The 27,665-nt window shown below is 38.1% G+C and overlaps 1 protein-coding gene across 5 annotated transcripts in view; it reads left to right on the top strand.

Moving 5' to 3' along the window:
• The window catches only part of Snx24 (sorting nexin 24), a 155,693-nt gene extending 128,382 nt beyond the window's left edge, over positions 1-27,311 (top strand). For 2 of the 5 annotated variants that reach the window (XM_047556717.1, XM_047556714.1), the window contains 5 exons: positions 19,097-19,191; positions 20,567-20,599; positions 21,115-21,179; positions 22,091-22,162; positions 22,590-25,796. In XM_047556717.1, the coding sequence (XP_047412673.1) occupies positions 19,097-19,191; positions 20,567-20,599; positions 21,115-21,179; positions 22,091-22,162; positions 22,590-22,630 (306 nt within the window). In that variant the 3' untranslated portion in view covers positions 22,631-25,796. The other 3 variants (XR_007109191.1, XM_047556715.1, XM_047556716.1) reach the window with 3 other exon arrangements.
• The last annotated feature ends 354 nt before the right edge of the window (positions 27,312-27,665 follow it).

The raw sequence follows: 27,665 nt of genomic DNA, 5'->3' as shown, positions 1-27,665 counted from the left end.
TTCATTCGGTTTGTACCTTAGTCAATTCCTTTGGCAAACACATTTGTTTTCCAGGGAAGAATGACTGGTAGATAATAGAAACCTTTTCAGTGGGAATTTCATCCCTGACTCCCCAGTGATAGTAAATGGCTAGAAGAAATGGGTTTGTGGAGCACTTGCTATGTCTCAGGAATCTGCCAGGGCTTCCTATCTGTGGCAGAATTAAACTGAAGACCTGTTGTGTAATATTCCACTGCTACTTATTCACCCATTGTTTTGAGCAGTTCTTTTAACTGGTTTAATCATGTTCCGTTTAGCATGTTAAATGAAGTATGTTGTGACAAATTAAATTACAAAATTTAGAATTATAGGCAACTTAATTATTTGTGTTACTGGGGAAAAGGGGACCTGTGAGAAAGCCTCAATGATAATTGATAACAAAAGCATTTCTTTTGGAATGATATTTCATAATTATCTGAATATGGAACATGATGTCCACAGGGTAGGAGAAAGATGCCAGTGTTCAGTAGATACTTAGAAATCTGCTGTGTGAGCTGCTGAGCATGGAACAAACTATTAACATATAATCCTTGCCTTTGAGGAATTTATGTTGGCCATTCAGAGATCTAAACAAATTACTTCCATGTAATATGTATGTTTCAAAGAAATGTGGACAGCCAGACACAAATACTAACAGGGGATCAACTTGGTTTGTCATGTAGGTAGTTAGAGAAATTACTTAGCTTTTAGTGCTGTACTAAATCAAAATGGACATGAAGTTTAAGTGTAAGAATAATAAAATTACATTCATTCATAGAAGATTTACTTGTGTTATCTGACATGGTTAAAAAAATTATTAAGTGTTGCCTAAGCTTTATTAGAAAAAAATCTCAAAAAACTTTTTTTAAAAAGCGATTTCACTAATAATAGCTATAGTAACAATAATAATGCAAGACATTGGTATTTATACACTTTTCCAAACAAGTTTTTCAATACTTGCTTCCAAAACTCACCTGTCTGCTTCAATAAGAAATTGAGGAAATGGCTCTATTCTTAACAAGTAATATTTTCTTAGTATTTAAAGTAAGTTATAAAAGTTAGTCCCAAAGACAGTATATAAGACTCAAGTCATTCTCAAGGGAGCTTTTTGAGATCATTTACAAATGCATCAATGTAGGTTGTATTTTAATTTTTCTCTCACTTTTATATCTTTCTTTTTTCTCTTAAAGGAAATAACATTTAAGTTTTACATTTTCTTATTGACTTTTGCTCAACCTAGAAGATATATTGTAGTTTATCCTCATTGTACTTTCCTGGTTTAAGGCAATTAGAACCTGTGGTTTTTAAGCGTTATTGAATATTTAGTGTACAGTATAAACCATTTAGCTTACGCTTCGTGCATCTTACAATCAAATCCTTTGGAGTTCTAATTAGGGCAGATTATCAGAAGTTAACTTGCAGTGTTAGAATGACTGGTCACTGAAATTTCATCAAGATCCCTAACATAAGGCAGGGATGGTGATGTATACCTGTAATCCCAGCAATGTGGGAGACTGAGACAGGAGGGTCACGAGTTCTAAGTTAGCCTCAACAACTTAGCATTTAATGAGACCCTGTCTCAGAATAAGAAAAAAAATTAAAATATAAAGGACTCAGGATATTGCTCAGTGGTAAAGTGCCCCTGGGTTCAATCCTCTACTAATAACCAAAAAAAATCTTAGAATATAAGAAGCAGAGTAATCAGCAATTATTTTAAAACTATGATTGTATTGTTTCTGTTCATATGTAGAACGAAGTTGGTATATTTGAGAAGATATACATTGGTGTTTTGCCAAATGTTCACAATGTGGTTGCTGTCATCACATTCTGTAATAGAAGGCCACTGAAAAAGCATGGAGATCCATTGGTGTGGTATAGCATCTTTATCAATGTATTTTCCAGAGTAATCCCCACCATTATCAATCAGTAAGGAAATGCCTCTTCTGTCAAAACAGGTTTAAGGGTTAGTGATGTGGTTCCTTCTAGAGTGCTTGCCTAACAGGCTTGTGGCCCTGGATTTGATGCCCAGCATCACAAAAAAACAGCAGCAACAAAAGAACCAACTACAGGAAAAAAAAAAAAAAAAAAGTGGGGGGGCGGGCTGTATCTGTAGAGTTCTAACACAGACCCAGATCCATCACCTTTCTCTACAGCCTGTTCCCCACTTATGCTTTGTAGGATCATCACAGCAATCTGTTGAAAGTGGTAACTTGAATAGCAGCTTCTGTTCCCTAAAATTATACTTATCTGATTCATGTTGGAGCACCCAAACATTTCAGAGTGTATTCTTACCATACACCAAAAAAATTCTATTTTATAATTTTATATTTCAGTTTATCACATTGGTTCTTCTTTTATCTCTACACAAATGACACAGTTAGTGGAACAGCTAATACTTAAGCTTAAAGAAACTCCTAAAAGACAGCATTAACCCCAGGCTCACTGAATTCCCTGAACATCCTGCTTTCTCCTGCTCAGACTTGGAGTGGGCTCCTGCCGTTTAATGTAATTAGTTTCAAAGGGAATGTCAGATCAGTCCTTGGGAGTTTGCTCTGACCCAAAAACTCTCATAAGGAAATATCAGTGAGACAATCAAGAAAAGTTCCCGCAGTTGGAAAGCTTCCTCTCACTGCATTATTTGGGGTATATTTTTAAAAGTCCAATTTGCTGTCCAACTTAGTTATTTTCTAGTTGCGAAAGTGTGCTCAAGACAGATGGCTCTAGCAAGTTGCCATTTTCCAGAAATGAAGACATGTTTGCCCATATTTAAAAGAATTACAAAATGTTTGAAAACTTAATGCAAGTTTTTAGCAATTATTATAATAATGAGATTTAAAAATTAAAGACAAATTGAGTTAGTTGATTTTCAACCTGGATTTGTTCATATGAATTAAAAATTATACTGAATGAGATGATTTCCAATTTCCCTTTCTATCCTGAAATTCAGATTGTAATGAGCTGTAATAAAGAGGTCAAAAAGGGCTTCTTTGGGTAGCAAGGCAAGTCTGACACCAAGTAAAAGCATGGCTGTTCTGTTTACTTTATTTCCCTAAGACTTAGATGAGCAATGGCTTGTTTTCTTGGTACTTGTAAATCATATCATCAAGTCTCAGGACCTTCTTTGTTTATTTCTTGGTTGAGTCTTCCTTATACAATCAGCAACAGCTTATCTGTGCTCCAGAGTTTAAGGAAAGGGCTGTGGGACCACGGCTGGTCAGGGTGAATAGGGAATAGCTAACTCTTGAAGGACCCCAAGGTGGAGAAAGAAGGCCCTAAGAGCACTTCAGAGAGGGAGTACAAGACCTGGATCCTGGGTCTTCCGCTTCAAGAGGCAGACTGTCCACCTTGGAGCATCCAGGCTTGGCTTTACTAAGGATGCCAGATCACATCACGTCTCATCAGTTTTCTTATCCATTAAGTGTTCTTGAGAAGATCTACCTCAAAGGAGGTCGTAAGGATTGACCCAGTATCTCTGATGCCACTTAACAAGTTATAAATATTCTGCAGATATCAGATGTTATTATTTTTCTTAGCAAATCCTTTGCTAAATTCCCTGTCTATAAACTCTTCCTTCAGCATTCCTGAGCTGAATCTCTGGCTGGTTTTGGTCAGATTCTTGCTGCAGTGGTACTTGTTACCTTCATCAAAAAACTTTATAAATTAGGTCAAAATGACTTTTTCAGTATTTTCTTTTGTTGGCCCCAATTCTGCCTCTGGAGGAACTCCCATACAGCCACAGCTGGGTCTGGGGTGCAAGGGAGCGGTGTGGAGCACATCACCCGGCCCTCTTGGAACTGGAGTTGAGTGAACATAACCCAAGAAAACGCATAATGAAATAATTGCAGTGCTAAGAAGGAAACAAAAGGAAGTGAGGAAAAGGTGATCAGATAGTGAAGTTGAGTGCTTGAGTTTGGGTGGTCAAGGAATGTGACCTGTAATATGACTTTTACTGAGACCTAAGAATGGAGAGCATTAACCTTGTCAGGCATGAGAAGGCAGCCAAGGGAACTGCATATTCAGGTGAGGGGAACATAAGGAACTGTGGCTGTAGCTTCTTAAGTGAGAGGGAGAGGAGCTCCAGGTAATGGAAAGGTGAGGGAAACTTCCAAACTTTGGCAGCTGGGTGGATGGATGGTGCTAGCACTGGCTAAGAAGATAATGGGGATGGTATGGAAATATTTTTTTGTTTGTTTGTTTTGTTCATATTTTTTTTAAGGAAATAACTAGTATTTGTTTGGACATTTTGAATGGGAAGGTGTTTAAGAAATTCAGGTAGAGATGGAACCCAGGTAAGAGATCTAGCCTAGAGATGTGAATTTGCATATTATCAACATTAAGGTTTTAAAATCCACGGCAATTGGTGCATTTAGTTAGCAGAGAAAGTGTGGAGAAACAAGAGGGCGCAAACTAAGCCTTAAAACATCCCAGTATCTTGAGATCAGGTAGAAAAGGAAGAGGCAATAGGACAATGAGAATGTGATGGAATAAAAGCCAGAAGAGTCACGAGAAAAAGTATTTCAGTAAGTCGGAAAGTGGTGGTTGCCGGAGGGCTGCTCAGAAGTTGGGTGAAGTGAGGGCGGAAGTAGCTACGGATCAGCAGCAAGGAAGAGGTCTGTGACTTTGCCAAGCTGAGGATGGAGAAATGAATGAACTGGGAATAAGAAAGGGAATCAGCATCTGAGAACTTTGCCTTGAAGAACAGAGAAAGGGGTTATAGCCTCTGAGTTGGTTTGTTTTATTTTGATGTCTTGTTTTACATGAGATACTACAGTGTAGTTATTTGCTAATAGAAATTATTCAATAGGTATGATGAGCTAGGATGAATAGATAGAGCTAGGACAGTGTGGATGGATGGATACAGTTAGATAGTAAATGGAGGCTAGAAATAGCTAAAGAAATTAATATTTGAGGAAGTCAAGGGGAGAGCCAGAGGAAGCCTGAGAGCCAGAGTTACAGATACTGGCTTCTGATCAGAGGGGCCTTTCCTCCACTGTAGCACAGGAAGGAGGAGAAGAAGTATAGTGTAGGTCAAGTTGGTGGGGGGAAGATGGGAAAGATCAATTCAGGTGGCTTCTGTGATCTCACTGAAGTGTGAGAGGGAGGATGGAGGAAGGAGAAGAGGAGGAGGTATGAAAATGGGTAGAAATTGATTCTTTTAGAGCAGTGAATTTCAAAGTGTGGTTCCTGGGCCAGTAGCATCAGCATCACCTGGAAACTTGATAACTCCTATGAAATGCAGATTATTAGACCTCACCAAAGACCAGCTAGGCCAGAAGCTATCAAAGTAGGACCAGGAAATGACTTTAAGGAGCCCTTTAGGTGATTCTGATGCTGGCTAAGATTTGAGTGCCCCAGTTCTAAGGGAAAGTATTAATGTTGCTGGATAATATTTTAAGGATAAAAGCTTGAATAAAGTGAATGTGGTCAGTGAGACATACTCGGTCCTACCCTCTTGGAGCTGTAGGTGAGTGGACAAAAACCAGGTAATCAAAATGATATTTTGCAAGTGTGTTCCTATTGTGTGATTTTCTCACTGTGTTTGACAGCTGGCTTGAGGCAAGGATGAGGGATTGCTGGGATTCTGCCTGAACAGGGGTCCTGAGGACAGCAGAGAGAGAGGGACTGATGACACTGGAGTGGTTTAGGGTCATCATCTGACGATGGTCTGTGAAATCTTAAGCAGACAAGGAGGGCAGAAAAGTCAGAGGGGGCTGGAACAAATAATGGTCAGTTGGTTGAAGGTCTCACAATGACAGAAGGGCCACACCAGTGCACAGAAGGGTTTTATATAGCAAAGCTGGGTCCTGCTGAACCTACTGACCATAGAGATAGTGCTTTCAAGAGCTGACTAAATGAGTCCTAGGTAAAAAAGTCTGTACAACAAATGCTTTCTTTGGCCTGTACACGTGCAAGAAGGGGCCAGGAAGTTACAACGTAGTTGGATGACACACAGGTTTTTTAAAGAAAAGTTAGTAATGATATAAGTAAAACCATACTGGAAAATGTTCCCCTTCATTAAATCGGCTATTCAAATTATTCAGCTTCTATAGTAGCTTATTTTTGTGCAACTAGTAATAGTAATAATAACTTTTATTATTAGATGTGCCAGGTATTTATCATTTTTGTTTATTTTTAATGATCTATATTTACTAGATTATTATTTTGTACCAGGCACTGGAGCAAGTTTATAGGTATGAGTTTTATATCATGACTACAACCTATGAGATAGATATTATTATTGAGCCTCTTTACAGATGAGAAAATTGAAACACAGAGGACCTAAAAACTAACCTAATATTAATTTCAAACAATTTAAGTAAATAAATGTTCAGAAGTACATATAATTTACTTAATTCCTATAAACCAAAATTACCTACCCTTCATTTATAAGTAACTATAAAATAATAAATGCTATTTTCACTTGATTACTGGCTGCTCAAGGTTGATCACACCCAGCTAGAGAAATGTACATAAAGAAGTGTTGGCAGGAATTGCCACCAGATCCCAAGAACTACCCAGCCCCCTTTTTGGGCATAGTTGGACAGGATAGGTATGCGGGTGACTGAGTTGAGTCTGGCTGTGCTGGCCTCTCCATGGTATTTGGTAGTTCTTTTGATTATCTCCTGAACCTCTGCCCAGCCCAGGTAATGTCTAGCCCCTCAGCAGCCCTATCCTGGGACAGCCATGGGCAGGAGATAGAAATGAACCCATGAACCCATAAAGGTTATCTTGAGACATAAGAGGCATGTCTTATGACTACTACTGCTGCTACTTTATTTTTTTAAATAAACGAGTTTCTCCCTCAAACTTATCTGAGATCTTCAAGATACAAAACTTGTGCTTGAAGATATAATCATTTTAACCTACTAGTAAATCCTTGCTGGCTCACTTTAATTGTTCTTAATAGAAAACTGTTAAAAGATCATAAAATTTGTGATTAAAAAAGACCTATTAAAGTAAAATGGTATTTTTTTCCACCAGATAATGCTGAATTATTCCCTATGGCTCATTCCACAGTGATTTGGATGATCCTTTGTAGAATAAGTTTAATGAAACACACCATTTCCATTAGAAACACTATCTAAGATTTGTTTAAAAGACCCAATTTGGGAGGACATTTTTCTAAATAATCAGCTTACATATTTCTTTGTTTAGTTTCATTTCATTAACTATAAACTTGATTTCTTTACTGTCTTATAACGTGTTCTTGACACCTGCTGAGTTAGGCATGCAAGTTTTTCATACATTGGTCTTTCCTTGCTTTTTGTGGACAGTGCAATGTATATGTAAACCTCATTTCTTGTTCATTTTATATCTGTTATTCTTATGTCATAGACTTTTTAAAGTAGTAAATTAAAATACTGTATCAAGGTTGCTTTTATTTCTCTTTTTTTCTAAGTATTCTATCCAGTACTAAGGTGGTACATTAAAAATAGATAAACAGAATTGGTGTCTCTTCTCTCTATCTTTCATTGCATGTCTGCACACAGGCAAGAAGTCTCTGTTAGTATTATAGCACAGATAACGACCCAAGTAAAAAGACTTAACAAAGATTGAGGTTTGTCAAGTATTGAGAAGTATAGTGGTAAGTAATCATGATTTTTTTTAGTTCATTGGTTCAAGATGAGCAGGGATTAGAGATCTTTGATTCTTCTTTCCTTTCCTTCATAATCACAAAACAGCAGCTAAACTCAGAGATCATGTCCACATTCCAGCGAGAGGAAGGAGGAAAAGGGTAAAGAAATGAGCAAAAGAGGTGAAGGTCAGTGGAGTCTGGAGGACGTTCACTTTAAGGAAGCTGGTTGATCTCTCCCAGTCCGTGACTCCCAACAGACATCTTATTGACCAGATCTGCATCACAAGCCAAGGGGAACTGGGAAACACTGTGGGAAGAGTTGTTATTTTCATTGGTTTTGTTATTTGCTCTTTTGACTTGACACCTTGCCACACACCCCAACAAAACTGGTATTCCATTAATAAGGAAGAGGGGGAGGCTGGATCTTGCTGTCTGCGGGTGCCACACCTCCAGTGGCAGGCAGCAGGCAGAGAATCCAGGTGGAGAGGCTTTCCATGCAGTCACTCTGTGCCTACTTCCTGGCGACACCTGGGGCCTGTCAGGAAAAAGCTGGTACCATCTGTAAAGCTCCCAGGAGAGGGTTCATGCTCATTATTAGATATAGGTCCCTCAATAAATGTCTTAATTCAACTCCAAGTTACTGGAGGACGTATTTGGGTGCTGGGTTTGGCATGAGGGTTGGAGTATTCCCTCCAAGCCCCCGGAGAACAGGTTCCAGCTTGGACTTACTATGCAGTAATTACCAGCTCCGTACATACAGGCCTCATTTCTCATCTTTCTGTGTTTGTGCTCTGTCCTCCTTGATGTTGTCCTTTGGGGCTGCTATTGGCCTTCCTGTGTGTTTGTGTGAACAAGGTCATCACATTTTTTTTGTTGCAGTGAAGAGCCAAGCACCTGCTTCCACTTTTCTTTACCATTTCTATATAGATTTGTTTTTAACTTTAGACCTCTGAGCTGCCTCCACAAAGGCCACTTTTCATTCTTTGTATTGTTTCTCTGAGGACTTTCTACATATCTTGAAGTAAGTATCTTGTCACACTCTCTAGTCATTTGCCACTGTGTTCACACTAAGTGCTGTGCACTTCAAGCTTTGCCAAGGTTTGCTAAATTCATGTAAAACTTTAATTGAATACTGTAGCATTTAAGTAGGTGACTCAATGCAGTGTTTATAACTGGATAAATATAAAATGGTATTGAAGTTCTTCGTTAAAAAGAAAAAAATGATGTTAACCCAGTATACTATGTCTTATACAGTGCAGTAGGAATGTGTGTACCTAGGAAGGCCTAATCCATTTAAATTATACCCCTTGAAACCCAGCTGTGCTGGAACTGGGTCAAAGTGTGCAGTATATAAAGAAAAAGAACATTAAATAAATCAGAAGAATAAACTAGGTAGTTGGAGGAACATATAAGGGACTGAGAGAGAAGATTGTTTTCAAGCACTTTAAGCACTTTAAAAACATCAATTCATCAACACCCATGGCTATGCTAATTGTAAATCTTTCATTAAAACCTGTTTCCTGAGGCTACTTCCAGGCAACATCTTACAAGCTTACCTGTGATTACCATTTCTTCTTTTAAGTAATAAGACAGCACTTCCATAAGCATATTCTATAATTTGTATTTAAATTAGTGCCTTACTACATTATTTAATTATTGAATCAACTTTGGTTTGCTTGGTAACATACCATTTTATTCAAATGTGTAAGTTAGTTCACTGATCTTAGTTTTGACTTTCAGAGAAGTGGCCAGTTTATAATTGCTTTTAGAATTTCTTTTCTATTGCATCAATAAAATGTCTGGTGTTATCTATAATGTATAGTTGAGGCACATTTTTATTAGACACAGGCAATTTAAATGGATCACATGTATATGTTATATGACTGTTTTATTTTACTGTGTGCAGTGCTGGGGATTGAACCCAGGGCCTTGAGCATGGTAAGCAAGTGCTCTACCACTGCACTATATTCCAGTCCACATATACCAATTTGAAGTTATTTGACCCAATCATTTGTGGAAAAGAAATTGAGCTGGTCAGAATTTGTCATATAAGTTTTGAAATGTTATGAGGCCAGATCCTTTTGTTTTTCTTTTGCGTTATTTTCAGTTTTTTAAATTTTATGAGGGATTAGCGGAATTTGTTGCCTTTCTTCTTCTGGAAGCCTTTATATATTTGTAAGAATTAGTTGGGGTCTTAAGATAAACTTAAAGTCAAAGGAAAATCAAGAATGTATTTAAAGGAACCAATTTCTTTTTATATTTTTTTCCTTCTCCCTTCTCTGGTCCCTTCCCCTGGTTCCTCTCCTTTGCTGATCTCCCTTTGATTTTCATAACACCCCCCCAACATATTTCTTTTCCTTTTCCTCTCTAACGTATAGGTGTGAGAGAAAACAACGTTTGACCTTCTGAGTTTTTCTTATTTCGCTTAACATAATGTTCTCAAGTTCCATCTATTCTTCTGTAAATGATATAATTTCATTCTTCTTTATGGCTGCATAAAACTCCATTGTATCTATACACCACATTTTCTTTATCCATTTATCCATTAATAGACACTTAGGCTGGTTCTGCAGTTTGGCTACTGTGAATTGTGCTGCTATAAACATGGATATAAAGGAGCTAATTTCAATTGCTGCCTTAAATTTATCTGTTACAAATTAAGCTTATAAATACTAATAGAAAAATACATATAAGGAAAGGTGAAAGGTTTCAAGAAAATTCAGTGAGAAGCTAAACTGTGAGCATAGAACATTTGTACATTCAGAAAGTGCCAATAAATATTTGTGAAAGTAATGAATCTGTGAATCACTTCATCCATTTAAATAGTAGTTTGGGAGCTGGGGATATAGCTCAGTCAGGTTCAATCCCCAGCAACACTAAATAAATAAATAAATAAATAAATAAATAAATGTTTGGAACTTGAGAGACCTGGGTTTCAATTGTGACTGTCCCTTATGTTTTGAGAAACTACATAGGTAATTCAGCCTTTTTGAGCCCCAATTCATATGTAGAATTTGGGTAATGATAATGTCTTATCATATTGTGAGAACTAAATATGATAAAAAGCCTGGCAGAGAATAGGCATTAAGTAAATATTGTTGTAAACCACGTGAAAATTGCCACATTTGTTTGGTTAAAATTATTGAAAGTTAATTTGATTCAACCCAGCATTAATCATCAAATCATCATATGTCATAAACTGTTTCTCTTACCAAAAAAAAAAATTCCCCAAAAGATAACTTAGTCCACTAGAGGTTTGGGGAAAGTTTCCTAAGGGAAACATGACTTGGCCTGACTTGAAAGATGAGGTAGTGTTGACCAGTTGTAAAGAGTTGGGAAGGACTTTTCCAATAGTAGAGCTGCACCCTCACCTAGCTTGCCTCAGAATGAGCTAAGATTAGAGACCGTTTCAAGTGGTGTTGGTTGGTTCACTGGCTATTTTAAACTCTTTACCATGCTATAGTGAGAAGCAAAGTCTACTAACCTATCACTCTACATCTTTGTCAATAAAAAATGTTTGAAGATTGCACTCTGTTTAAAGATTTTATATGTGAACAACTATAAACCCATACATGTTAAAATTAGAAAAGACCAATTTCTTTATTTTGTAATTAACATAAGTACAAATAAAGGTTCTGAACTTTTCAATCACAATTAAAGGTAAGGATTAACTCTCTATAGTCTATAACCTACTTTTGAGAATATTAACCTATATGAAGAATTCACTGAGCATGGACAAAAGTTTTCCTAATGCTTCTTAACAATGTTTCTTGAGAGGTTAGAGCTTACATTTTCAGTACCTGCATGGTCTCAGAAGGCCCAGCTTAGAAAATTAATGTAATCATAGGCTCAAATCAGATTGTATTCTTAGGATTATTAAGAACAGAAACAAAATCATTTAGAGAGGACATACCTTGAACTTGGTCTGCAGTGGATTCCTGTAGATAAAGTCCTATTGAAGATGAGCTCGTGTACCAAAACTACAGTACACAGAAAAAAATCAGCTATGAAAGAGTCAAGACATACACATAACACCAGCAAGATTAGATCCCAAGAACTTGAAGTAAAACAACAATTTAATGGATACCAAAACATGTTTAAAATAGAAGGCCTAAGAAAAGACCAAAAATCCAAGAAAAAAAGAGCAGGTGGATTTGAAAATGAACCAATATAAAATTAAAAATATAATTATTAAAATTAGGGGCTGGGGTTGTGGCTCAGTGGCAGAACACTTGCCTAGAATGTGTGAGGCACTGGGTTCAATTCTCATCACCACATATAAATAAATAAAATAAAGGTCTGTCGACAACTAAAAAAATATTTTAAAAAATTAACTCAGTGGATTGATTAAGAAGCATTTTAGAGATAACCAAAGAAAGGACTGCATGCAAGACCATTTTATCTGAGGAATTCAGATCATGTCATGTACACCTAGATACCCTACCCACCACCCATCCATATACGATTACTTGATGTCCCCCAAGTTGACTCAGCAAAAAAGGCAAATTCCTTCCCATGACCCAGAAACCCCACCCAACCTCTCCAGCTCCAGTTCTCCCATTTTATTCCTCAATTTCATTATTTTCTATAGCTGCCTTTCAGTTTTTCTACTATCATGCTTCCACCTTCACAGACCTCTGAACAAGCTGTGTTTTGTGTTTGGAATATCCCATTCCCTTTACCCTCTTGGAGGCATTCGACTCTCATCTCAAAGGCCACTTCCCTGGGGAAGCTTTCCTTCATGCCACAGGTTAATAAGTGTGCTTTGTAACAATGATTAAGGAAACTAGCTACTTCCATTCAAGGTACTAAATTTGTAATTTCACATTCATTTATTATGACTATTGGAACACTGTCCACCTTGCCCCCATCAGAAGGTAAACCCTGGGAGAGCAAGGCCATCTTTGTCTGGTTAAATATTGTATCCTCAACATCATGCTTGTACTTCATAGAGGATAAATTTTTTCTATGAAAAGATAATCCAGAAATATACAACATAAGCTTTGATCTTAACATACCTAAAAAAGATAGTGGATTTTCCAGTTTCTACTATTCTGTAGTTAGTTTTATCTTTTCAGTCACATTATTCAGAAGTGATATTCCAGTTTTTCAAATCTTCTTATGCCCTATTACGTTATTTCTTTGCACAGATTCATTATTCCTTAAATAGGCCCTTTTTAGCTTTCAGTTTTTAGGGCAGGTCCACAGATTTATTGCACCATCATCTGCAAAGCCCTGTGAAACCCTAGCAGATATCTGTTTAAATTCCATGACTAGTACAGTTTTTACTGAGACACAGGGTAGACACATCTTGGGAATGGTGTCCCTTGCAAACAAAAAAGGGTGCAGTGGGCTCTTCAGAAACACCACCTGATTTTTATTTTTCAGATGGTCTTTATCCTTCTATCTGTTTACTGGATAGATTTTTAAAAGTGTTCCTTGCTAACCTTACTGTGGCTCATTTTGTGAAATGGTGAGCAAGTGCTAGGATGTATGTCTGTTTAAGACTGAGGACTGCAAAGCCTCTGTGAGCTAGTAGGTTTGGGTCCCAGAGGACAGTGACACTGTAGCCCACTTACTGCAGTGAGGAGGTATTGATTTTTCTCTCTTCCTGTTCTTAGCAGCACCTCTGAAATAGGTATGGTTTGAAGCATCTTTCATGGTGAAGAAAGGAAAAACTGTCGTGGTGAACTTTGTCACCCCCCAAATCAGACATTTCAAACCAAACTAGATGGAATGGGAAAGGGGTTTAAAGGACTCTTGTAAACCTTCTGACTTGGTTCAGTATCCTGGTTTTTGTGACAGGGAGATTCCCTACAGTTTATAGCAACATTGATAGACAATGGGGAAAAGGTGTGTGGGTGTGTGTGTGTGTGTGTGTGTGTGTGTGTGTGTGTGTTTCACATTTTGAGAAAGGAATAAAAGGATCCAACTGGTGAAAACAACACAGCTTTGTGCAGTGATCGTGGAAGGTTAGCAAAGTGGTCTTGTCCAAGTTTTCAACAAGATGTTCTGTTCCTGTTATAATTGGCTGCTGGGTAGGTTTGGACCTAACTAGAATGCCAGCGTTCGATTTCACTGTGTCCTCGGTGGAGATGTGTCACCGTTTATGCTCGCCTTAGTGACAATTTTCTAAAATGGAAACTCGTGGGAAATCATTACAGTGTTTATATGTCTCCCTCGTCGGATGGCGTTATCCTGTGATATTTTACCAGTGTTTTCTACTGTATGATGGCATCTCGAGAAGGTTAAGGCAGAACAAGTCCCTCTGTAATTTTGTGACTACATTTTATGCACTGAAGAAGAAAAGATAACTGACAATTAAGTATTTGGGATGTCACAGAAAGAACATGTGCAACTAATCAATGGTATCCTTTGGGAACATGATTTTATAAAGCTGATAAGGTAGAAAAATCGGGATTTTGTGATTTGTGTTACATGATGATAATTGCACCTTTTCAATAAAAAAGACATTTCTTCTAGAGTAAACACTGAGCTCGTAGCAATGATGTTTTTCTGCCTCATTTAGGCAACTTTTTTGTTAATGCTTTTGTAGATTATGAGATTTTTTTTCTTATTATTTACATTTTCAAGGATCATCTGGTCTGTTTTAAGGGAAATCATTTGTTCTTATGAAAGTGAGTAACACTGTATAAAGAAAATATTTTTTTTGCTTCTTACAAAATATACTTAATTGCCAAATTTTAATATTTATCAGTTGGATGTAGTAGAGTCAAAGTGTGTCATGTAGGATATCATACACTTATTACAATTCTTTGATTTAACCTCATTTCTTATGCCATCTTAATTATCTAATTTTCAGTCTAAGTATATTCCTAAGTGATGAATTGCTTGGAAATTTCTTCCTGTTAATCCTGTAGCATCTCCCATCTGCACGTGTATTAAAGGGCCCGTGTTATTTAGACATTCTTTGACACCTTCTCTACTCATACGTGTGCCACTTTGTATAGGCTTAGCGATAGACTTCTTCCTTGTTGGTTGGGACATACTTTCTTCTTGTTTCAAGAGCTTTGAACATGCTGGGGAACCAGGGGCCACCTCCTTAACAGAATGGTTAGCCAACTTAAAGATCATTTCCCCTCAGCCCTCTCTGCCTCATTTCACTGTACTAGTAGTACCCACTAGTGGGGGAACCTCACCAAGTGTGAGTTTCTTCCTAAATTTATTCTTATTTCTCCTTGTTTGGGGACTTGGTCATATTGCACTAAAGGGGAGGAGAAGATGATTCAGCTCATTTGACACCTTGTGAGAGCAGCACATCTTGGTGATCTACCACTTGAGACCCACAGCACTTGCCCACGTACAGCCACTCTGTCCAGCCTCTGGGTAATTCATTCTGCCTCTTGCAGTATTTACTCATTGCTTATAGTAGGATTTATTTCTAGCTTTTTCTCCAACTTCTCATGTTTATTTTTATTTCGGATGTCTTACTGCATGATTTCATGACTGGGCCATGCATGCCAGCTTGCACCAGAACTCAAGCAGCAGAGTCAATAGGTAATGGATTAGACAGCCTTGGACCCAGGACCCTTCACTGCCCCACAGTTCAAAATGCCCCTCTCCTAACAGGTGCAGTAGACTAGTTTTCACCAGCTGTGATTCGTACCCTGGCCCAGCAGCAATAGAGTTTAAAATGATTTTCCATAACATTTTTTTTCAACTTTAGGAACCCTCCCCACTGCTGATTGTTGCATTTCTTAGTTGTATGTAGAAGACTCAGAAGCCACAAATATAAACTACTTTCTAGAACGGGTAGATTTTAGTCTATCAGAAAGAATCCTTTGCCACGGTAGTCTCACTGCCAGATAAATATTTTCAACTGCATCCCAGGGTTAGAAACATTAATGAGTTCTAATAGCCCAGCAGCACACACTCCAGCGGGGTTCTAATTGACAGAGTAGAAAACGGCAGCAGGAAGGCCAGTGTGTCTTTAGGGAGCTGGCATTCAGCACAGGCCTGCCTGGGTGTCAGACGCCCAGCCAAATAAGTGCACCCAGCAGCGTGACTGCCACAGTTGAGCTAGAAGCAGGTGTCCTTCACGGGGCTGCCAGTGGTCAGAGAGCCTCTTCCTCTGAAAACACCATTATAAATGTTTGTGTATTTGTTACCAAGCAAGCTGCTCAACTTTTATCCAGTTTTCAAAACAATCCATGAATCACAGAAGACTAAGAAGCTCTTTTCACTAGATGGACGATAATCTGAACTTCCAAAATGGATAAAATAGGCTGTTGGGCATTGATTCAACAAAAATGATCAAAGGAAAGAAAATTAACACCTCTCAAATGTTAATTGTGTACCAGAGACTCTTGGAGACATCTCCTGTTAAAGTAACAGAGGAAGAATTTGAACCCCAGTCTTGCTCTAAAGCCCACATACTTCATACACCACACTGCCTCTATAAAGAATAAAATGACTAACTGTTGAAGATTAATCAAAAATAAAGATAAGCAATCTAAAATAATGGGGAAATATGATTTTTTTAATTCAAAAATGTGATTTAAAAAAAAAATTAAGAGCTTCTTTGTGGAATAAAACTAGGTGATCCAAACCAGATGAGGGTCCTGAGTCCCTGGGATGAGCCAGGGTGCAGCTTTGAGAAGGGGCAATCCCTCCCTAGCAGCAACTCTCAAGAAACCAAGACAAAGTTAGTGGAACAGTTGTGAGGCCCCACTTCACTGTTCAGTCTCTCCTGAGTGAGATCATATGTTTATGAACAGAAAGATTTGGTTGAACTAATTTAATTCCTCTTTTGCATCTCTGTACTAATTAATGACAGTCGTTTCACTTGTACATTTTATATTAAATTAGGTAAATTCTGCTATATTACTCTTCATCTCTGTTTGGACTTAAGTATTAATTCTTTTCATACTAATTTTCTTAACAGAGTTTAGGAAATGTTCCTGCCCACATAACTGATTGCTTAACTAGCCCCCCTCCCCTTCCAGTGCTTCCTTCTTTATGACTGTAAATCCTGAAGAACATTTTGGTCGTTGTTTTCTGGGAAATATTAATTGACAATATTCAGGGAACAAAAATAAATACAAGTTTCTGGAGTTTTCTGTATCCTTTTTTTGCCAGTGTATGTTACCTAAAACAATGTGATCATCTATTTGGAGAACTCTGGGGAGGCTGACCAGGATTAATTCCCGTCCCTGTGTTGCAGTGTAAACAGCTTTTTGCCTGTCTTTTGTCATTAATGATCATGCTGTAGATGCAGCCAGTGCATTGTAAGCCAATCTGTCAAGGCAAATAAACAATTCACCTTGTTAAAATTCCCTAAATCTTGCATTAATAAAACCAAAGTAACCCCCTGAACACTCAAGAGATGTCTTCCTCCATACTGCAGTGATGGATGACATGTCTAAAGATCCTGGAAATTAAGTAGTTCAGGTCATTAAAAGTGTCCCACACTTGTTATTGATTTAATTTATTTTAAAAAGGTGGGGGTGGAGATAAGAATGTTATACCCCCCTTTTTTTTAATCTGAAAGCTAGCACTTGTATAGATAATTAAAGCTATTGCCCCAGTGAACAGCTCTGCATTTGTTACAATGTTTAGCTTTATTATTTAAATAGGTATTATATCATCCTCTTAAACAGATATCAGTAACAACTTGATAACCATTGCAACTTGTATCCTGGCAAAAATTCCTTGGAGTTTCTTATGTGTGATAATTCCCAGAGCTTCTGAGTACCAGGCACTGAAATAATGACCTCTGGGCATTCCAAAAATCCCCTTAGGTAGGTAAAAATTTAGATGAAGGTCAAATGATTTGGAAGAAATTAATTGCAAGAGTAATGGAATTATGCTACTGGGCAGAGGTTCATTTATTTTTATTTTTTGAACTTTGCAGTTTTCTATTTTTATGATAAGAGAAAGAGTATTATATATACATATATGGTATATATACACAGGTATTTACATGTATATATGGATACATGGAAAAACATTTGAGAATTTTGATTCTCTTAATGTACTCTGAGTTTGAAATTGTGTGTGTGTGGATACTTGTTTATCACTAGTCTTCTCCACCAACCCACACTCCTTTGAACCCATAGAAATCACTGCTGTGTCCCAGTCCTTTATGTAACAGATGCCAGTAAATATTTAATGAATAAAGTAGAATTTCCACTTTTCTTCTCTTTTATTCCTTAAGCTCCCATGGCTGCAGTGGACTTTGTGAGTGATAGTGACAGTCCCTACCCCCTGACGGTGCTGGCTCCTGATGCGTCTCTGGCGTTGAACAGCGAGAGGCTTGGGCACTAGCAGCTCAGCCCAGCAGGACTGGCAACTCGTAGAGTCCCTCATTTCATCCGAGTCCTGAACTGGGCAACAATTCCAAAGCCTTATGAGAAATAAGGCAACTTATATGTAAATTACAGATAAAAATCAAGATATTACTGAGAATTGTGAATATGTAAGATACACAGCATTTGAGCTTTTTTCTTTTGCTTTGTATCTTGTTCATCATCTTACCTAACTGTTTCTGATTAGCTGTGTGGATGATATTTCACCTTTAATTTTCATTAAACAATATGTGCTTATTGGGGAAAAAATTTCCCATGATGTTATAAAAAAGAATTCTTACAAATAGCTAAATTAATTTCAGAAGTTATTATATTTTGTTTCCTTCCATAATATTTTAGGGGAAAAAAAGGAGAGGGGGATCACAATTTTGCAATCAGTTCACACATTCTTGGAAGATTTTTTTAAAAAAATATGTAAATATGAAAGTGCACTGTATAGTTCTTCATCAGATTTCTCCTTGAAATTGCATAATGCAGATCTCTGAGTACTGACATGCTTATGCCATTATGCCAGCTATTTAGCAGAGCTCTTTAAATGAAGGAACTCTATAGATTTTTTTTCAATATACACACTGATTTACACTTAGCAGGCAGAGTTGTTACTGACCCTTTAAGTGGCGCTCTCCACGCGGCAATAAATGTCAGTTGAACCTAGTGCCAAAAGAGGTGATAGCTGAGGGTTTTGACTAAGTCTTCCAGTTAGAAATAACTATTTACAATATTCCTAAATAGTAGTGGTCCCTTGTAGAAATATATGTGTGTACATGAGACCACTTATCACTCAGTAGGGAATATTTAATGACATGTCTTGGTGGGATTATTGATGTGCCTAGGGTTTAAAATATTCACTCCAGATTAGAATCTCCCTGAAGCCAGGGACCAGATGTAGCAGCTTCCCTACTGTTTTGTCTCTTAAAAAACATCTGAAGCATAGGAGGGGCTCTGTGAATGCCAGCTGAGTGAATAAATAAGGTGCAGTGTTTGTCAGCGCTGCATAGCACATGTGTCAGCCTGAATTCTTGGTGGGCAAAATGGGGACCACTCTTCCTATTGATTGTGAGAATGTTGCCGGTAAGGACTTTGATGGACGGTTATGACTTTTTGATATAGTTCCTTTGATTGATTGCCTAGCAAACTTCACTTCAATTTCTAATTCTGTTTTCTGCTTTCACAGGCTGTCATTTTAGAAAATGAAGAACTTCCCAAACTCTTTCTTGATTTCCTAAATGTGAGACACTTGCCCTCTCTACCAAAGGCAGAAAGTTGTGGGTAAGCACTGTTGTTTACATATCAGGTGTATGATTTTAGTTATTCTTCAGTAATTGATTGGCCTAACAAATATCCCAGAGTGGTGCCCAGAGGGCAGACTGGCTGCACCCAGTCTTTTGGTTGGGACGGCACTTGCTCGCCCTCTACTTGTAATCAGAGGAATTCCCTCCTAGTCCTCATCCCCATCTTGCTTCCAAATGGTCAAGGCTTACTAACTCATGTTTAGATGTGAAGAACTGACCTTTTAAATTATGCTGTTGCATAGAGGAATGGTACATGATGGAAATTATGAATCCATATGGCTCATTTAGGGACAGTTTGTTAATCTGTGGATACTTGAACCAAGCCCATATTCCCTTGGTGTGTATCTTCTTATATTTTTAAAATGCTAAAGACTTTAGATATGATTTTATCCAACTCGCCTCATTTTACAGTCATGAAAACACAAACACAGGAATTCAGTGCCTTCTCTGAGATCTCTTGCTTTGTACTGGTAGAGCCCAGGCCTTCCAGGACAAGCCCTCTTTCTTCACTGTTCTTCACTGCTCCCTCTCCCATGGGAACTCCTCACAGCTGGACTGTAGATCCTATTCGCTGTCCCCCAAGGAACTAGAGGTTTGATATCACTAACAGTTTGCAAAGGCTCTCCTGCAGAATTAATTCTGAAACAAGCCACTTGCCCTGCTGTGCACATGGCTGGAGCTGACTAACCTCGGAAGGCCGTCAGAGCAAATGTGTTTCCAGAGAAATGAGTCATTAGGGAAAGGTTTTACCCATTTTTCACTGCCTCCAAGCCCACCTGAAAGGAGCCACACCAACTGCATGATTATCAAGCTGCTACACCCTGAATGGTATGAAACCCCAGCCGTCTGCTGGGTGGGAGCTGCATACACCTGTCACAGCTCCTCACCAGAACTGCTTCCTCAGGGCCACTTGCCCCAGTGCCAGAATTATAGACCACACTTACCTAATACTCTGTTTGTTGGTGTGTTCAGTTCCAACCTGTGTGCCTGTGTTTACTGGAGTTTAAGCTCATATATTTGTATGTACTCTAAGAGGTGACATTAACAATGAGAGTGAGTGAAATTGTCTCATCATTACACAAGCCCAAAAGTAATAATAAAGGTGGGATCTCTTGAGTGATCTTCAGTAAAATGGAAATCCAAGAATCTTCTGACCTTAGGATTCTTTATGATGAGTCCTCAGCCATGCTGTGGCTCAGTACAAACTTAAAGCTCCATTTTTTTTTTTTTTCTTTTCAATGTATCCCAATTCAATGCTCTAAGAATACTGGCCATTTTTGCCTTTGTTGGTGTAAATACTAACCCAGCTTATTTGATCTTTTTCTTTTTCTTTTCTTTCATGAAAAATTTAGATCTTTTGATGAGACAGAATCTGAAGAGTCAAGGTAAGAACTCATACTAGGCAAGCAAGAGTTATTCAGGGGAAGAACAAGACTGTGGTCTTCTTAAATGTCTAATTACATCTAGTATAATTGTTTAAAGTTGTGTTTTTCCTGAAGGCCTTTGTTGGTTTTGAGATTATAAATATTTGATAGGGAGTTACAGGAGTGACCCATTCTAATTAGGACTGAATGATTACAAGACCTACATTGTTTCGTGGGAGTAACAAGAATACTGTTTTATCTATGACCATATTACAAGATTTTTAAGAAAGTACTTTTCAGCAGTGATGTGTTGTGAAGATTGTGTATCTGCTTCTGATTCCACAAAGAAATGTGTAGCAGATGAGCGCCGGTGCCAGTCCGTTCCCTCTGTGTTTGCTATTATTCACCCACACCGTAAGATACATAAACCCTGAGCCATCCCCACACAGCAGTTTGATCCCCTCAAAGCTAGTTTGTAGTGTTTTCTGTTTACCGTCGTCCCCTGATGCTGACATGCCTGTTCTTGACCTTTCCAGCAAACTGTCCCACCAGCCGGTGCTGCTGTTCCTCAGGGATCCATACGTCTTGCCTGCAGCCAGCGGTAATCAAACCTGTCATCTGCTAACAGCTCTTTACTGATCTGACCCTGCACCACATAAACCACGTTTTTAATACAGGTCTAACAGAGTGACATTGGTCCAGGGCTTAATAATCTGCCAATAAACCAGTGCTCTTGGTCTAAGAGACATTTAGAATTTTAATTGGGGCCAGCCTTTTAGGAGGAAATGTAATTTTTCTTTCTTACTAGGCTATTTTGAATTAGACCAAGAAAGGGTAAAGAGGAAAGATATTTATTCTTGAATTTTCTTTTTCTTTTTGGTTGTATTATTTGGGCATCTTCTTGTTTTTATCCAGATGCTGTGGGTTCAAATTCAAGGCTATCACCTTTTTCAAAAATGCTTCCCAAAAGCTGTGTGCCTGTGTGTGTGTGTGTGTGTGTGTGTGTGTGTGTGTGTGTGTGAAGGGTTTCTCTACTCCCATTTAGATTGAAGCATCCTTGGTGGTTGAGTATATATTTTTTAAAGTTGTAATTTTGAATGTAATTAATTGGTTTAAGTAAAATAATCAGTCTTTTAGTCTGATTGCTTTCTCTATACTACAAAATCAAATTTCCCGAAGTTCCTCTTAAAGTGTTCTCTTACACAGGTCCCTATAAGTACCTTCTGAGACATTATCTTATTTAATTTTCTTAGCAACCTTATATATAGGCAGGGCAGGTAGTATTGTTGGCCAATAAGAACATTAGAACTCAGGGAAGTCCCGACTTGCCCTGTCTCAGATGGTTGATGGGTATATCCCTTGTTGTCTGAATTGCCTTCTTCACTTTTTGCATAAAGCGAATTTTCAGCCATTGTTTCTGACAGTCACTAGATAGCACACCAACCAGATAGCAGTAGATAAATGATCCATTGAAAGCATTCCTTGTTTCTGACAATAAAACCTTATCACCAGCAAGAGAAAGGGGACTGCTGTCTGTAGCAAGGGAGCCCATCCTCAGATCACCCACTTGGCTGTCAGCTGAAGGTAAGGTGGCTGAAACATAGCCCTGCTCTGTTGAGCAACCCCTCAGCACCTTGGTCAGATCTGCCTTTGATGTAATAAGTAGTTTCACAGTGTTTTTTGTTTTGTTTTGTTTTTACAAAATCTTTTCAGTGAGGATAATTGCTTCCCATATTTAACAAATATGCATGTTATATTAATAGATGTTATATTAAATGTTATATTTAGCAGATATTCTTTTAAAAATATTTTAGTTGTAGATGGACATGATAACTTTGTTTACTTTTACGTGGTGCTGAGGATCCAGTGCCTCACACATGCTAAGCAAGCACTCTGCCACTGAGCTACAACCCCAGCCCCAGCCAATATTCTTAATGCAACCTAGTGTAGATTAATAGGGAGGGTTTGTAAAGTATTATCTTAAAAATGACCACCTAAGTATTTTTTGTAGGTATTGTTTATTTTGTGCATCTGACCAAAATTCCTGCATAAGTATAGAGAATGGATCACCATGGACAAGAAGAGCCAGGATACTTAATGGAAGAGTGAAGATATTTTATGACACTCTCATTATTAAGCAGCACCTACTATATGCTGTACACCTTACTTGACAACCAAGAACAGGAAGACCTTCTAGAAGAGTAAATGGAACCAGAAATGGGAGGGCCAGTCATCACATCTATTTTCTTGGAATTTTGGCCAACCTGGTCTCATAAGTCAGATTCCTGTTACCTTAGAAGGTGTCATACTAATGACATGTTCTTACAAATCTTTCACACATAACTTGAAGAGAAATTTTACTTTACCTCGCATTCTTGTATTATGATGCCTCTTAGCAAGATGTTGAAGTTGTTATTCCAGAGCATGTTGAACATGAAAACATCTCTGGAGATATATCAACCTTCAAAAAGCCAGAGGAGTGTCTGTTTTCACAGTTTAGACATTTGAACATTATCTTCTCATAACATGGTAATAATTGAATACTATTTTCTTAGCTTTCAACATCAGAAGTCAAAAGAGTACCCTTGTAACAGATTGAAAAACATGCCTTTTGGTCTTCATTTTGATTTTTCTGGGAAATTCAAAACAACTCTTTCTAAGGTCCCCAGTGACCTGAGTGCAGCCAAACCCTCTGGATGATTTTATTTTTCATCTTGCTTGGCCATTCATCAGCTTTAGATGTGTTGACTATGTTCTTTCCATCAAACACAACAACAAACCTTACTCCAAATTATGTTTCTTCTCATTGCTTCTCAGTGGGATACAAGTATTAGGACAGTTTCCTGAGTAACTTAAGCAATAATGGATGTTGTATTAATACTGATGGGTAAAACAAAGTAAATAGACCTGTGTTTGGCACACATTAAGTACCAGCTATTACTACACACTATGTACTCTCAAATTAATGGACATCAAAGTGAATAACAGTTCTGCCCATGCCATGGATCTTATGTGCTCATTGGGGTGGCAAAGAAGTCAACAGACATTTTATCATGCATATGGTAAAGCCAAAACCCAGAGTTTAAGTAGAAGACGTGAAAAGAAAGAGGGGCCACGGGGAAGCCCTAATTATCGGATCACAGATCATGAGTTGATAGACTCAACCTTGTAATAAAATACCTCCATCCCATTCCCTTTTTATCAGAGCATCCTATTTGCACCCTTGAATAATGGTCACAAACCAGCTGTCCTGCCTCCCTCTCACAACCACCACCACCCACATTCAAACATGTGTGTCTAGCACATCTTCAGTTGTGGGTGGACAGTAAGTTTAAGTACAAGGCCTTAGCTCTTGCTGTTCCCTCTGCTGGGGATGCTGGCTCCTGGATACCCTCACGGCTGTCTCCTGCCACTTCATCCAGGTCTTTCCTCAGAGGGCCTCTTCACACAAAGACTTCCCCTCTCTCTATCCCCAGCCTCTCTAGCTGCCCTGCTGTGTTTTCTCCTTGTCCTTGAGCTACTCCCTGGCATACTAATGGTGCTATAGACTACTCATAGTATTTAGTATTATGTCTTTTTTTGCTAAACTTAGTTAACTCTATTTAAGCTAAATATAGCTTCATGGATCTTCATGGATCTTCAAGTAAACTTTAAGATTTGGAATGGCAAAGGATGAAGGCACAATATGCCATTTGCATGTATATGTCCCATTTGGGTATTTTACTGAAAATCAGTAGCTCTGTTTTTTGCTATTAGTATTTCTAATATTTTTATATTAGCATATATGTTCCATTGCATGAGCAGGGACAATTATTTACTTATGATCATCAGTTTCACTCTCACTCTGGTCTCCCACTACCCTCCGGTTATACAAGCCAGAAGCCTAAGAGGCATCCCTGACATCTTTCTCTGTTTTGCTCACTTCTAACATCTAATCCATCACCAGGTCATATCCTTCATTCTCTAGCATCCAACTACTATTCCGTATCATATACCATGATCCTCCAGAAACTGAGCTGATCTCCTTGTATCTGCTTTGAACTAGCTTCAGTCCATTCTCTGAGTGGCAGCCAAAGTCTTTTTTTCAAAACACAATTTGATCCTGTTTCACTCTGCTTAAAATCCCTCAATAGCTTCTCATTATATTTCAGATAAAGGCAGAATTGCTGTTGATTCTCCCTGGGCATGACTTGGCACCCTCTGCCTTCTGGCTTCCTCATGCCTGCTCCCCTTACTGCCTGTCTTATATTTAGATCTCAGAACCTCTAGGTCCCCTCCTGCTGCAGACTTTCCCATTAACTTCCTCTGTCTCATCCTTGCCGAGTCTTCCTTCCTTCCCTGATGAAGCCCAGTCTCCTTGTACATGGCTTTATGTAATAAGTACTTTATAAAGCATTAGTCAATAAACATTAATTATGGATTAATAAACAGACATTATTTCTTTGTCTCAGATCACCTAACTTCCTTACAGAATAACTATATTTATTTAAAGAGCAGAGTTATAGCATAGTTTCTGGATATAATTATGCACAGATTGAAATTTAGAACTTCAGCATCTAAAGCATGAGACAGATTGCTTCCCTCTTAAGCAACTCATTTGTGTTTCACCTGCAACAATAACTGGAATTTGGTGCACCATACAGTGTGCCTCTGTGTCTTCTTTACATATGATACCAAAAAAGTAACTGATTTTTCAAGTTTGTCAGGATGGCCTTTGTCAGATATTTGCCTTCTTAGGTTGGTAAGAAAGGCCCCCATCTTGCTGCTCTCTAGAAACTCGTGTAATAGGACAAGCATACTCAAGACAACTTGGACTACATGCTGCTGTAAACCACAATGGAAAAACTGCAGCAAAGTATTCCCAGTAGAAATCTTGGAATTCCTTCAAGTATATTGAGATTTTGTTAGAAATTGAATTGCCAGAGTAATCCATCTTCCTTGTGAGAAAACATTCAGATAAAGAGCTGGGGCCTAGCAGCATTAACCATTAGAACATCCCTTAAATCAATAAGCTACAAATCTGGCCGCACATTCCTGCAGCGTCTGGTGGTACGTGAAAGTGGCTTCCGGCTGAAGCAGCGTGAGTGATAGCACATCCTGAACCAGGCAAACTGCATGCACTGCAGATTCCTAGGTTGTGGTGGCCTTACCTTGTTAAATTCTGCAAATACAATTATATTTTATTGATGTACATAAGAAAAGCTGTTTCCCTTTTGTTTTTCAGATTTTCCAAATGTGGTTATTGAAGGAGTACTCCATGGGATATTTTACCCTCATCTGCAGCCCAGGTAGAAATCCTACATGGCTCAAAGAAGCTGAAGCAAGTTTTCAAAGTCATAGTCAAGGAAAATCGATATCTACCAAATTAACCTAAACTCCATGGCATAACAGCTCTAGCTAGTGGTAAAATTCACAGTCCCAGCTTAATTCAGGGCAGGGACATTTCCATTAGAATGGTGCTTTTAAAAATAGAAACTGAACCAGGGTGGTGGTCAGGTTAAGGCTGAGTTTTAAGAAGTAGAATGTAACTGCCAACTTAGAAACCCACGAAAAGGAGGTCACAGTAGATTCCTGGGAGCAGAGTGTCGGCAAAGTTACGCTCTGCTTCAGTCGCACCATTTACTAATTGAACATCGTATCCTGAATCATCCTGAGATGGGACAACTTGAGTGGATTTTTGTTCAGATCTCCCGACACACTAATCTCTTCACCCTGCAATTTTCTTGGCCTGTGATTGTACATTCTGAAGTGCTGGCACCAGAAAAGCATCACAGAAACACACTGTGCTGTGGGGAAGGAACCAAACTGGAAATTAAATTTCATTGGCAGTATTATGACATTTAAAAATCATGGCATCTTAATTTATATTACAGTGGAGTTGCATCGCATCCCAGAAGTTAACTTCTAACACCAGAGCATAAGGTGGAATGACATGTTAGACTATCCTTGAGAGCCCTTTAGAAAGGTACCGTATTAGAAGCCTGTACACCCACCACATCAAGTCTCTTCTCTAGCATTGGAAAATAAGAATGCTCATTTGAAGATCAAATTCCATTGATGGTGGTGGTTTGAGGACAATTGTGTATAAAAAGCACATTCTTCTAAACATTAGAATCACACTTAGCCCTACAGGATGCTTGCTGGGTAAGAGGCAGATGTGAAAAGGTGATGACTGAAGCAAGAGCAGATGTACAGTACTGGTCCAGGTTCACTTGGGGGCGTGCATTCAAGTTAGTGGCATTGTCACAGGGCTTCGTGTTATTGTCCCTATGGATTCCTCTTGGCTGGCCTCATGTATTCAGTTAGATGTGTCTCTGATGTAACTCCACTGGACATCGTACATTCATATTTTGAGTAGCAAAGGATAAAACCATATATGCTACCTGTATGTATGTGCCACAAATGGGCATTCCTTGAACACTAATTAATAGCTAGCCTAGTCGTGGTTATTAGCTTTAATAAGTTTCTGTGTGGGAGGAAAATATATAAGATTGAAACTATTAACTACATCATGGTTTTTGATTAGGATCTAAATATACAAGTTTAAAGCCTACTGCAAACTTTTAAAAATGTTTTGTGTTAGATTATGTTATTACATGTTGGAAATAAGCAAAAACTAAGTAATCAAGTGTCATCAGTCAAAAATAACTGAATTGTCAAGTATTGGAGATATTTTTTAAATGTTTTTATGTTACTAGCTATTTTGAGTTAAATAAAAACAAAGAACAAGAGATATTTGAATTTATCTTCTGCTTCTAGCACTTTATTAGAAACAGATTATGTCTGTCTCTGCACATATGCACATGCACACAAACAAAACCTCATATTTGCATAGGCATTTATTTCTAATCTGATAACATATTAAATTACCTCATCCATGGTTAAGCCAATAGGTACTCATTGATTATTGACCAAGATAATAAGAATTTTTCAAATACAGACCAAACATGTATAGTGATGTACTACTCAAGAAATCTTTTTTGAGAATTAAAATTTTTCTTAATGATGACATTTATTTTTATATTTAAATTTTTAGTATGTAATTTTATTATGAGAGTCTTTGTAGGAACTAGAAACTACTGCATGT

The sequence above is a fragment of the Sciurus carolinensis genome, chromosome 6 (genome assembly GCF_902686445.1).
Source record: "Sciurus carolinensis chromosome 6, mSciCar1.2, whole genome shotgun sequence".
In the NCBI taxonomy this organism is placed as follows: Eukaryota; Metazoa; Chordata; class Mammalia; order Rodentia; family Sciuridae; genus Sciurus; species Sciurus carolinensis.
This window is presented reverse-complemented; position numbering and strand designations above follow the sequence as displayed.